Consider the following 13,630-nt stretch of genomic DNA (forward strand, 5'->3'; position numbering starts at 1 on the left):
AACAATAATAACCCCAGCCTATTCAGCTCAAACTCTTCAACCCTGGCAACATCTTTGTTAATCTTTTCTGAACCCTTTCAAGTTTCACAACATGCTTCCTGATCCTACTGGATCAGAAAAAGCTTAAGTAAAATTATTCAAGGTGACATTTTTCAATTTGTGCTAAGTTGAGTAAAGGTATGGAAAAATGGTTTAAATTAAAATACAATTCGGTGCTTGACCTAGTAACATTTGATTTGATTGCTGGAACTAACAACATTCATCCTGACTTCTTCTAGATTATTTAAGACAATGTTTTGAAAAGTTCTGCTCCATTAATGAAACCTCAAGTCGATTCCAACTAATTCAAAAGGTACATTTAAAAAAAGACTGATATAGGTGCTATTAGCTAGGACAGCATTTATTGCCGAACCCTAACTGCCCAGAAGGTAGTTAAGAGTCTAACATATTGCTGTGGGTCTGAAGTCAGATAAAGGCCAGGTCATGTTCCTTCCCTAAACAGCATAAGTTAATCAGATAGATTTCCAACAATTGGCAATGGTTTCATGATAATCATGAGACCCTTAATTCCAGATTTTTATTGAATTCCAATTGTACCATCTGCTATGTTGGGAATCAAACCCAGATTCCGCAAAGATCATTTGGGTTTTTAGATTAATAGATTAGCGATACCACCTCTCAGCCTTATCCTTACCTCCCCTTATCCATAAATTTAAAACTAAATTGAAATTATGCAAAAACCAAAGCGAGAAAACAAAATCATACCAACCAGGGTACAGAATACACATTGACATTGTGATAACGTTGTCATTTGCTCCAATGGGTATTCCCCAAGGCACAATTTACAAGACACAAGGGGATCCAGTGCCAGGTCCCAGGTAGGCCTATATCTTGCTGTTGTCATTCTAAGCCGAATCTGGAAGACAGAAAAAAAAAGTGAATTATCTGCAATTTAGACAACTTAATTGACAATGGCTTTCCACTAACAAACAAAGAGGAAAGGAAAGCACATTAACAAGATCAGTAATGGGATACTGACAGTCTGATAGCAATCAATCATATTAACAGCTGTTTTATCTGAATGCTTTTGTAGTGCAGTTTACATAATGCGATGTGGCAGATAAAAGCTGTATTTATTATTTTGTAGCTTTCATGCCATTTTGAGCTAAATTATCCCACTTTCAAAAGAAATTGATTACTTCAAATAATTGGCGAGTGTGCAACAATTTCACGGTGCTGTGAATCAAGCAACTTCCCTTTTTTGAAATCCTACCATGGGATCGTGCACCACAGAAGGAATTCATTCAGCAAATTATTCACGTGCCAGCTCTTTGAAAGAGTGATCCATTTATTTCCATGATGCCTGCTCTTTTCCCATAGCCCTACAAATTTCTCCCTTTAAATTATTTATCCAAGTCTTCTTTTGTCAGTGTGACAAAATGTGCACAATAACTAACTATGTCAAAATAACTAACTATGCCATCTTATCTGTGGTTCTTCTGTCAATTGTCACAATCTATGTCCTCTCTGACTGGCCCTAATGCTAGTGAGAACAGTTTTCCCTTACTTACTCCTGTTAAAATTCTGCATAAGTATTGAATACCTTTGTTAAGTCGCTAACCACACCTTCTCTGTTCCAAGGAGAAAGGCCCGGCATCTCCAGCTTCACCACAGAACTTAAATATCCCATTCCCTGGAATGACTTCAATAAATCTTCTCATCTTTTCCAAAGCCTGGACATTCTACCTAACGTGCTCAGAATTGGGCACAAAAGGGCAGTTGAACCCTTGATACTGTTGTTTATCGGTTTAGCACAGGATCCTCACTACTGTATAGGACCTTGCTTTTCCCAACTGGGTGAAATAGATAGAATGGAAAGTGAGTGGTTCGCTCCCCTCCCAGCCTGACATCTCAAATCAAGTGCTCAGCTACCAATCGGATGTGCAACGAGGGGCTCCACACCCTATTGGGCAACTAAACTGACACAGCAGAGGGATTATACAATGAAAAGGAACACAATCATGGCTATAAATATAAAGGCCCCCGCCACCCCACCTCTCTGAATCTGCCTACATTTTCTGTTAAAGGTTTGAAGAAGCAAAAAAGGGAATGAACCCAAAAATGATACAAATGCTGCCTTCATCAGCAGTCTTTGCTGCTACATGCAGCCATGGTCTCAGTGGCAGACCTTGCCCTTCTCTGACTGGTGTGTTGATGGTGTGTCATATTGTCGTGGTTGTGGGTATGTTTGTCAAGTTGGAAAGCTTCGAGGAGAAAGTGAGGACTGCAGATGCTGGAGATCAGAGCTGAAAATGTGTTGCTGGAAAAGCGCAGCAGGTCCGGCAGCATCCAAGGAACAGGAGAATCGACATTTTGGGCATAGCTGACTTGCAGATGTTTCATCTCCTGTCTAGGTGTGTCATATTGCTGAGCTAAAGTCGTGGCGGTATTTCATGTTTGGGATTGTTTAATATTCAATCTATGTTTGATACTTCCACTGTCAGTCTGTGCCCTGATGGCCAATTCATTTAGTTCAAATTGGGAGCATTGAAAGAAGTGGAAATTACAATTAGCCTCTCTATCTCAGGTAAGGTTAAACAACGAGACTGTATTGAAAATTATTAGGGATTTTGAGAGGGTAATGCAAGAAAAAAAATCCACCAGGTATTTAGTCAGTACCTAAAAGCATAAATAAAATAACTTTTTTTCTGTACTTTTTCTGATAGTTTCAGATACTACCTAAATTGTGGTGCTCATAATCGGGTATAATATTCCATCCGAGGTGGATACATATAAAAGGTTCACCATCATGCCCTTGCTTTTGTAGTCCCATATCCCTCAGCTACTACACCCACCTCTATGATTCTATCTTTATTTTACATTGCCTTTCTCGTTTATTCCAACCAAAATGTAGTACTTCAGACGTTCCACATTAATTTTCATCTGCCGACCATTCCATCAGCATTCTTGAAGTTATTCTGACTGTTTACAATATTTCAAGTTTTGTGTTATCTGCACATTTTGACATTTTGTCCCGAATGCCCACTTCTAAAATAAAATTAATATTGATTAGGAAATGCACTGGTCCTAGTATCAACCTCTGATGAACCTTACTAAATGTCTTCCTCAAAACTAAATACAACTGTTTCCCACAACTCAGTTTCTTGTCACACTGCCAAGTTCTTATCCATGATGTCACTGTCCCTTATATTCCATAGCTTTCAACTTGCTAACAAGTCTGTTATGTGGCATGTGTTATCACGTCTTTTAGATTTTCATGTACACAACTTGTCCTCATCAACCTTGTTAGCTCACCTACAGCTTAATGAAATAACTAACATCAATTGTCATTAATAAACCTACATTGGCTTTCTTTAATTAATCCAATTTTGTTCAAGTGATCACAATTTTTTTTCCTGGACTATACGTTCTGATGGCTTTCCTACCTCTGAGGTTAAACAGACTTATATCTGGTAGATTTATCCGTATACTCCTTTTTTGAATAATAGTGTAACGTTTACAAATAAAAATGTAACCCTTTTAAATTCCTGAATCCACAAGCTATAATTACTTCTTGCAACTTTTAGTGTTTGCAGTATCATTTCAGATTATTTGTTGAATGCTTTTTCCTTGGCCAGTAAATAATTATATATATTATTTTTACTCATACATAAATTCCTTTAGCAATAATTTGAATGCAGCTTCAATAATCTACTTACTGATGGACCAAGTTCCAAACGATCTGGTAAACATGGAAGTCATTGGTGGCTGGTGTTAAACATAACATGAAACTGACCTGAAATTGACATGTAAAAAGTTGTAAAAACAAACGTTTTGATTTCTTTCAGAGTCACACTACAATAATCATGTTGTGGATGATCTAAATCCAAATGTTCTGGACAATTTGTTTCTCCAAAGAATGAGCTTATATTACTCCTTTAAACGGCTGCTTTATTAATACAAAGTAGATCGGTGAGAGTCTGGAAGAACACAGCAAGCCAGGCAACATCAGGGGTGGAGAATTCGACATTTCGGGTACAACCCTTCTTCAGGAATGGAGGTGGGGGTAGGGGAACTGCAGATTAAGAGAAGGCGGAGAAGGGTTCTGGGTGGGGAGAGGGGCGGAGTGGTGAGGGAGTGCCAGATGAATACCCGGTCAGTCGATAGGAGAAATGAAACTGGTTGGTAGCTGGAGCGAAGGGTCAGTTGGAGGGATGGAAGCAAGGAGACGAGTAAGGAAAGGGCGTTGGGGGGGTGGGAAGGGAAGTTATTTGAAATTGGTTGGTAGCTGGATGGAAGGGGAATGGAAGGGAGGAGATGGGCCTGGAAAGGGAGTCCCTTCCATCCCTCCAGCTGACCCTTCCTTCCAGCTACCAACCAGAATCATTCCTCCTATTGACCAATCAGGTTGTACCTACTACCTGTATTCACCTATCACTCCCTCACCACGCCTCATTACGTTTTGTTTGAGAAAAAACCTTCTCAGCTTGTTCTTCCAGCTTCAAACATTTTTATAAAATACATGCCAGTTTTCTCTGTCTCTGCAATCCTTAAATTGTATAAATTTACATATTACTCTTTAATCCTTTGTACCAAAATGTATTACTTCCCTGTATTAAAGTTCATATACCATGTGGTTGGCCATTTCATCAATCTAAAGCCCTCTAAAGTCAGGAATAATCAGAAGACCGAAAACTTCATGGTTTATAATGAAAAGAAAGAAAAGTGAACTGTCTCACACTTATTTCATTAAATAAAAAAAATCATATTACATTTCTTGCACTTTGAATGAACAAAATAAAAATTAATAATATGCTTGGTAGAGTAGGCTCAAATACAATTTTTATTATTTAGAAATACATGATTCAAATCTGATATTTTTCTCATTCAACACTTATCCCCCTCCCCAGCCCTAGCCTCGGTTGGTTTGATTGCTGCTGGCTACTCGTTTGTTTTTTATGGTCTCCTTTTTCATTCACTCCTTCATGAAGAGACAATGTCCCTTTGTAACAACAACTCCTGTACGTGTGTGGATAAAGGGGGAGTTTTGATTGATGTAGAAGCAGTATTGAAAGAACTGATGAATTTTCCCATTCCCAATATTCCTCACCACCGTGTTAAACTTAAACCTATAATATTTTGTCATAGAGTGTAGAAACAGACCCTTTGGCTCACCACCATCATCATCATGGGCAGTCCCTTTCAAATGAGGATGACTCTCCCCCACTCGCAGGGGTGAATCTGTAGGTGGCTGCACAGACCGATGTGGCTACCACAGGCTCAGTTACACTGGGGACAGGTGGTGGTCATGGGAAGGAATGGGTAGAGTGTTTTCGTCTGGCTTCTACTTTTTCCCGACGGTAAGTCTCAAGGTGTTGGACACCTTCCTGGATGTTCCTCCCCCACTTTGGACGGTCTTGGGCCAGTGATTCCCAGGTGTCTGTGGGAATGCTGCACATCGCGAGCGAGGCCTTGAGGGTATCCCCTGACGTGCTTCCTCTATCCACTTGGGACTGACCTGCCATTTCAAAGCTGGGAGTGGAACAGCTGCCTGGGGAGTTTTATGTTGATCATGTGGATAACACACCCTGCCACACAGTCAATCGTGGTGGGGGGGGGGGGGGAATAAAGTGCCTTGATGATGGGGTTGTTGGCCTGGTCAAGGACACTGGTGTTGGTGCATCTTTCTTCCCAGCGGATTTGCAGGATCTTGCGCAGTCAGCATTGGTGGGACTGTTCCAGTGCCTTGAAGTATCTGCTGCAGACTGTCAAGTCTCAGAGACATATAGCAGGCTCTGTATACCATGATCTTGGTTTGGTTCTGATGTTGTTGTCCTCGAACACCCTTTCCTTTGGCTCACGATGACAATGCCAACCAACAAACACCAAGCTACACTATGCCCATTTAACTCCATTGGTCCATAGCCTACCATGCCCTGCCATTTTAAGTACTCATTCAGAAGCTTCTTAAATGTTGAGAGTACCTGCCTCCATCACTGTCCCGGGCAGAATGTTCCACATTTCTACCACCTTCTTGATGAAAAAGAATTTTCCCAGATCTTCTCTAAACCACTTGCCCCTCACCTTAAATTTATTCCCTCTGGACTTAGATATGCCTGCCATGGGGAAAAAAACTCTCACAATCTACACTGTCTATACCTCTCCTAATTTGGTGTAGCCCATTCAGCTCACTCCTCAGCCTTCTCTGCTCCAAGGGAAGCAATCCCAGCCTATCCAGTATCTCCTGCTAAATGAGACTTCTCAAACCAGGCAACAAAGAAAAGCATTATTTCCTACGTACCAAAAAATTTAAACTGCCACAAGGTAACAGGCATAAGATAGCAACAAATGCTCTTCTTAAAAAGATCACACATTAGGGACTAAAAGCCATCACCCTAAAATACATTTTCTGCAGATTAATGCAGTCATGGAGAAACTGTGGCATGTTTGTCTCTCACAGAGATACTGCAACCCAATTGACAGAAGACACATTTTAAAATTTGAAAACACATGAATGTAAATTATTAAATAAAATTATTCAATATTAATTTATGCAATTCATGGTGTGTTTATTACAATAGCATCCGTTGCATTTCCTCTTTACATTGCAGCTCCAGAACTTCTGTAGCATTCATCTAAACAAAATGAAAAACCACGCAATACCAGGTTACAAGTCCAACAGGTTTATTTGGAAGCGATAGCTTTCGGACTGCTGCTCCTTAATCAGGTAACCAGTGGGGCAGGATCATAAGACGCAGAATTTTTCGCATTTATGGCATTCATATAGAGACACTACACTGATGTGCAAGGAATTCATTATTTTGGTTTTCCAGTTGGGTGCTGAGTATTTCCTTTTTTGAAAAGTTTGAATTTTTTGACTCCTCTTTGTGGGTTCCCCCTTCCCCATTCCTCTCAGTTCTCCCTCAGCACTCAGTTTCTTGGTCTTACTCCCTGCCTCAGGTCCCACCTTGACTTCTTGATGTCCCTCTCCAGTCTTGCTGACTGGCCTCATTCCCTTGCCCTGTAGCCTCACTTCCCATCCCATCCCGTTCCCACTTCCTCCAGCCTTGCTGCCACTCACCATGCCCGTCTAATCTTGGAATTATTTTTTTCATGCTTGTTGCTGACAGGTTCACAATGAACCAGTCAAGAACATGCACAGGAGAGGTCACCCTGTGATTGGAGGAGTGGTTTCTCATTTCCTTTCCAATCATCTTACAGTGGTGACTTTTCTCATAGCTACTTGAGGTGGTCAAATCAAACAAAGTCTATACGCTTAATGGTAAGGTCCTAGAGAGTGTTGCTGAACAAAGAGACCTTGGAGCGCAGGTTCCTTGAAAGTGGAGTCGCAGGTAGATAGGATAGTGAAGAAGGCGTTTGGTATGCTTTCCTTTATTAGTCAGAGTATTGAGTACAGGGGTTGGGAGGTCATGTTGCGGCTGTACAGGATATTGGTCAGGCCACTGTTGGAATATTGCGTGCAATTCTGGTTTCCTTCCTATCGGAAAGATGTTGTGAAACTTGAAAGGATTCAGAAAAGCTTTATAAGGGTGTTGCCAGGGTTGGAGGATCTGAGCTACAGGGAGAGGCTGAACAGGCTGGGGCTGTTCTCCCTGGAGCGTTGGAGGCTGAGGGGTCACCTTGTAGAAGTTTACAAAATTATGAGGGGCATGGATAGGATAAATAGACAAAGTCTTTTCTCTGGGATCGGGGAGTACAGACCTAGAGGGCATAGGTTTAGGGTGAGAGGGAAAGATATAAAAGAGACCTAAGGGGTAACCTTTTCACGCAGAGGGTGGCATGTGTATGGAATGAGCTGCCAGAGGATGTAATGGAGGCTGGTACAATTGCAACATTTAAGAGGCATTTGGATGGATATAAGAATAGGAAGGGTTTGGAGGGATATGGACCAGGTGCTGGCAGGTGGGACTAGATTGGGTTGGGATATCTGGTCGGCATGGACGGGTTGGACCGAAGGATCTGTTTCCATGCTGTACATCTCTATGACTCTATGACTCTAAAGTCTAAAAGTCACCTCACTTGCCAAAGCAGACTCCTTATTGAGCTAATACCTTTACATGTCTAGCGTCTCGGACAAACATGTATAATGATGCAATGGACCTTGGTTAAATGGCAAAATAAAGCAATTCAGTTAAGACTATAAACCTGCTGACTCCCACAGCCACCTGAACTATACATCCTCGCTCCCTGTTTCCTGTAAAGACTCCATTCCATTCTCCTTGCTCCTCTGGCTCATATGTTCCAATGAGGACAAATTCGACAAGGGAGCCTCTGAAATGTCCACCCTCCCCCTCAATCGAGGATTTCACAGCACCATTGTCGACAGGGCCCTCAACCAGGTCACAGATAGATCTCCCGCATTTCCGCTCTCACCCCCTCTCTTCCCTCCTGCAACAGTGATAGGGTTCCCCTTGTCCTTACCTACTATCCCACCAGCATTCACATTCAGAACACTGTCAGCTGCCATTTCTGCCACCTCCAGCGTGTTGCCACCACCAGACATATATGCCCCCTCTCCTTTGTCTGTCTTTTGCAGGGACCGTTCCCTCTGGGACACCCCGGAGCACTCTTCCTTTACTCCCAACATCCCCCACCCCACAGCCGAATGGCACCTTCCCCTGCAACCAAAGGTGTAACACCTGCTCCTTCCTCAGTATCCAAGTGCCCAAACATACCTTCCAGGTGAAGCGGCACTTTACCTGCACCTCCTCACAATCCAGTCTACGGCATTTGCTGCCCTCAAAAAAAGACCCTGAGCTTCCAGTTGCCTGCCACGTAACTCACCACCCTGTTCAATGGCCAACATCTCTGTCTCAGGCTCGCTGCAGTGCTCCAGCAAAGCTCAGCGCAAGCTGGAAGAACAAACCTCATTTTCTGCTTGGGGACCCTGCAGCTCTCCAGACTCACTATCAAATTCAATAATTTTAGGGCCTGAACTTCCTAGGTGTCCTTGGAATATCCTAGCCCCCTACCACACACACCATGCCTTTTTATCACATAGTCTGCCACCACTACCATTATTAGCCACTAACAGTCTCCATTAACAGCTACTCACCCTCTCAGCCAGATCACTTTATCTGTGTAACTGTTCACCTCTCCCTTTGGGTTCTTTCCCCACCTGTCATTTACTCTGTACACCTCCCCTCACCTTACCTTCTGCATATAAACCAACATTTTCCTAGCTACCAACAGCTCTGAGATATGGTCACTGGACCCGAAATATTAACTTTGATTTCTCTTCACGAGTGCTGCCATACCGACTGAGTATTTCCAGTAACTTCTGTTTTTTTTTCTGATTTACAGCATCCGCAGTTCCTTCAGTTTTTATGAAGCAGTTTAGAAAATGCCTTAAAATTTTGGCCACTGTTACAGCTAGATTATTGGAGTGCAGTTAAATTAATTTTTGTCTGTTACAAATCCTGGTTTGTAAAACATGTCATTGATAACAAGACAATTGTGTAGTTTTTTGGCAACAGTTCACAGTTTTAAACATCAGCAAAATCTTCCTAGCTCGTACATTATTCTCCAAAAGGATTTTGGAATTCTACAGTTCCATAAAGCAAGCTGCACATCCTGTTGCAAACACAATCTGTTAACTGAAGTGAATGGTTTCTGACTATTCGCTCCAGTATATTAAAAAACAATCAAGTATAGACAGTCTTGAGATTATCAGACTGATATATTATGAGACTCAGAAAGGGAAAAGATAGAACTGACAACTCCCTACATATTGGCTTCTAACTCTTATCTTCAAACATACTGTTGCCTGGCATTGACAAAGAGGATATAGACATTTAGTATACCTTTGGCGGACTGTCAAACTTCTGTAATTTCTCCTTTTATGCCAATGGCAGCCTATTCATTTCATTTGCTCATTTCAACAGATCTATTCAGAAGACTTTTTTATTTAGATTTAGATATTGTCCCAGTTTTCCAAAATTGCACAAAATTCAATTGTCACCGATGTACAATACAGCAGTATTTGTTTCTTGTGTACATCTATCATTCTTGCAAAAAAATCAACTATTAGCTGTACAAAGCCAAGTCCTTCATTTAGCAGTCCTCACTAGAAACAAATTGAGGGCACAGTTCTTCTGAAGGCCAGCACTTGTCTCAAATTGCTTCACTGTTATCTAACAAATCTAAATACATTGTCACTTAGTCAGAAAAAACAGCAACGTGAAGATGTCAGATAATTCTTCTTGCTTCCTAGAGCAAGCTCCTCTTCAACATCCAGGTCACTAGAAATCCGACAACTGAACGATACTCTGATAGCATCACAAACTCATCTCTTATAGCAACATAGCTGACTCTTCTTTGTACAATTAAGGATGGACAGTGAATAGCAGTCTTACGAGGAACACCATATTTATGACCACTGCCAAAACTTTAACACAACTGAGTATTGACCGGTTCTTAAAAGGAATAGCATTAATTTGCCACAAGGCGAATATCTTGGACAATAGTTTTAACCCAACGCTACTGGATAGGCACTGTTAACATTGGGAGGGATCCAGGCAAAAAAAAACACATCCAAGCGCGAGTATAAATAAAAAATGGTTTTATTTGTTTTTATAACAAGACATTTTTAATTTCCTTCATTGCCCAACCAAAATTCAAAAGATATAATCACAGAACACCTTTCTATTTATTTAGTATTAGATAGTGGCCCAAAATCAGTTAAACATATTTGTGCAAGTAATATTGCACCGGGGGTTTTTATTTGACCCCAAGGCATACCCTGATTCATAAATGAATGAGAATGGCAGAAATAGAGTAAGAAATCTGAATACGGGGAATGATTGGGATGCAAGGATAGAAAATGGTTCAGTGGAAGGAAACTCAATAAAAATGAACAAGGGAGAAGAAAACTAGAAAGCAGTCTCAAAATAAAGAACAATGAAGCAGAAGATTCTGAAGTGGGGCTGAGGATGTGAGGGTGTTAGGAAGTAAGAAATCTCAGTAAAGAAGGGGCTGTGTCAGGAATTGTACTGGTTGTTTCCATCTGCCACACAAGTAGGTTGCAACAGATTTCTGGAGTAGGACAAAACACACCCAAATAGTTTGACTGGAATGTGTCACTTGGTCCAGTCTGCTGGTCAGTAGTTCAAGAGTGGGAGTTGGTTAGCTCAGTCAGTTGGATGGCTGATTTGTGACGCTCCAGCTGAAGTTACCATGAAGGTCTCATCTTCTCAACCTCGCCCCTCGCCTGAGGTGTAGTGACCCTCAGGTTAGGAGGAGAAAGTGAGGTCTGCAGATGCTGGAGATCAAAGTTGAAACTTTATTGCTGGAACAGCACAGCAGGTCAGGCAGCATCCAGGGAACAGGAGATTCGATGTTTCGGGCACAGGCCCTTCTTCAGGAATGAGCAGAGAGTGTTCAGCAGGAGAAGATAAAAGGTAGGGAGGGGGGACTTGGAGGAGGGGCGTTGGAAATGTGATAGGTGGAAAGAGGTCAAGGTGGGGGTGATAGGTCGGAGTAGGATGGAGGCGGAGAGGTCAGGAAGAAGACTGCAGGTCAGGAAGGCGGTGCCGGGCTGGAGGGATCCGGCTGAGACAAGGTGGGGGGAGGGGGGATGAAGAAACTGGTGAGGTCCAAGTTCATCCCCTGCGGTTGGAGGGTTCCCAGTCGGGAGATAAGACGCTCCTCCTCCGACTGTCGGGTTGTTGTGGTTTGGCGGTGGATGAGTCCAATGACCTGCATATCCTCGGTGGAGTGGGAGGGGGAGTTGAAATGCTGTGCTACAGGTTGGTTGGGTTGGTTCGTCCGGGTGGCCCAGAGGTGCTCTCTGAATCGCTCCGCAAGTAGGCGGCCTGTCTCCCCAATATAGAGGAGGCCACACCGGCTGCAGCGGATGCAGTAGATGATGTGGGTGGAGGTGCAGGTGAATCTGTGGCGGATATGGAAGTTTCCTTTGGGGCCTTGGAGAGAAGTGAGGGGGGAGGTGTGTGCGCAAGTGTTGCACCTCCTGCGGTTGCAAGGGAAGGTGCCGGGAGTGGAGGTTGGGTCGGTGGAGGGCACCGTCGACCACGTCGGGGGGGAAATTGCGGTCCTTGAAGAAGGACCCTCAGGTTAAACTACCACCAGTTGTCTCTCTCTAAGGAGCGAACAGCCCTATGGTCCTCTGGGACTATTGTGATCTTTTACCTATATTTTGAGGGACTGGAGTTGACCAAGATCTTGACATTGGCCTTGATTTTGAATCAGGAACCTGGAAGTGGCTAAAGCAGAATATCAACCGAATCATCCTGGAGTGATTGACTATGAAGTCCAATGTGAGATGCTGGGTGGACCAGATGCAGCAATGCCTGGCTGGTAGAACATGAGGGCGATTCCAAGGTGGAAGGGCTCTCTGAAGAATATTTGTAAAATAAACACAGGAACATATTTCAGGTTATAATTATGGAGGAAGGGTTTAGCCCTGTCAGCCTCTATGGCCTGCCACCAGGAGGCGATCTCCATGTCATAGCTGGGTTTTGGCCTCAACAAGGGACTCATATGCCATTGGGAAGGGCCTGGCAATATCAACATCGAGTGGGTACAATTGAGCCCAATTAGCAGAAAGATGGGGACCTGATGCCAGTCAGACTCCACGTCCGGCAAATTTGCTCAAAGGCAGGGTGGCATTGAGGTGCTCCCTGATACCAGCTTCTCTAATTCTGCCCCCGGCCCCCACCTCCAAATCTATCTCAATGGGACGAGAGAAATTCAGCCTAATGTCTCTGCGATTTGTGATGTTCTCAGAATTTACACTTTGAACCTATCATATACAATCACTGCAGGCCATAGAATTCCAAATACTGCCGGGATAGGACTAGCTCAAGAAGGCACTATTTATGTGAGAGGAGTGGGGAGGTAGAAGGTTTCTAGGATTTCGTCAGTTGCCCAGTGTTTTACAATTGTAATTGCTGTTGTCCTTCACTGGGAAAATAAATTAAAAGACTTGATATCCAAATGAGTGGGTTGGTTACAGCCTTGGCGCTTTACTTCTGGAAGTGATAAAAATTCGTCTATTTTGGCTGAAGCTCGTAATAGTGTGGGGATTGGCACAACAGTGTGAAGCCAGGGGCTTGAATTTGCTGCAGTTATGCTTGTCACTGAAGTTCTTTGTTGGTTAAATCTTATACCTTTATCTGTGCTTTCTTTTGTAGTTAACCTCAATAATAATCTGTAGAGTTATAGATATCTCCTTTAATTATTAACCTATTCGGCTTAGCAATTAATGCAACAGTCTGCAAAAGCACAAGTCACTGGCAATATTAACTCCAAAATAAAGCTCAATAACTGGTACCAAGCTTCTTGCAACTTCAAGGCCAGGCCATAACCCAACTGTATCATCATTTGAGGAGATTCACAGGTTGCAATGAAGCTGAATGAACCAGGGACCCGGGTTCGAATCCACCCTCAGGTGGCTGTCTGCATGGAGTTTGCACATCCTGCCCATGTCTGCGTAGGTTCCCCCCAAGTACTCTAGTTTCTTCCCACAGTCCAAAGAGGTGCAGGTTACGTGGATTAGCCATGCTAAATTGCCCATAGTATCCAGGGCATTAGCAATGGGTTTTGCAGGGTTATCGAGATAGGGTGGAGAGGTGGGTCTGGGTGGGATGCT

General features: G+C 42.9%; 1 protein-coding gene across 6 annotated transcripts in view; it reads right to left on the reverse strand.

The window, feature by feature from the left end:
- LOC122541537 (probable E3 ubiquitin-protein ligase RNF144A-A) overlaps positions 1-13,630 on the reverse strand; it is a 68,240-nt gene that overhangs the window by 25,501 nt on the left and 29,109 nt on the right. For 4 of the 6 annotated variants that reach the window (XM_043678384.1, XM_043678376.1, XM_043678369.1 and 1 more), the window contains 2 exons: positions 3,720-3,796; positions 770-916 (listed from right to left, as the gene is read on the reverse strand). In XM_043678384.1, coding sequence (XP_043534319.1) covers positions 770-904 — 135 coding nt within the window. In that variant the 5' untranslated portion in view covers positions 905-916; positions 3,720-3,796. The remainder of the gene's footprint in view (positions 1-769; positions 917-3,719; positions 3,797-13,630) is intronic. The other 2 variants (XM_043678407.1, XM_043678399.1) reach the window with 1 other exon arrangement.

Source organism: Chiloscyllium plagiosum, chromosome 3 (genome assembly GCF_004010195.1).
Source record: "Chiloscyllium plagiosum isolate BGI_BamShark_2017 chromosome 3, ASM401019v2, whole genome shotgun sequence".
Lineage (NCBI taxonomy): Eukaryota > Metazoa > Chordata > Chondrichthyes > Orectolobiformes > Hemiscylliidae > Chiloscyllium > Chiloscyllium plagiosum.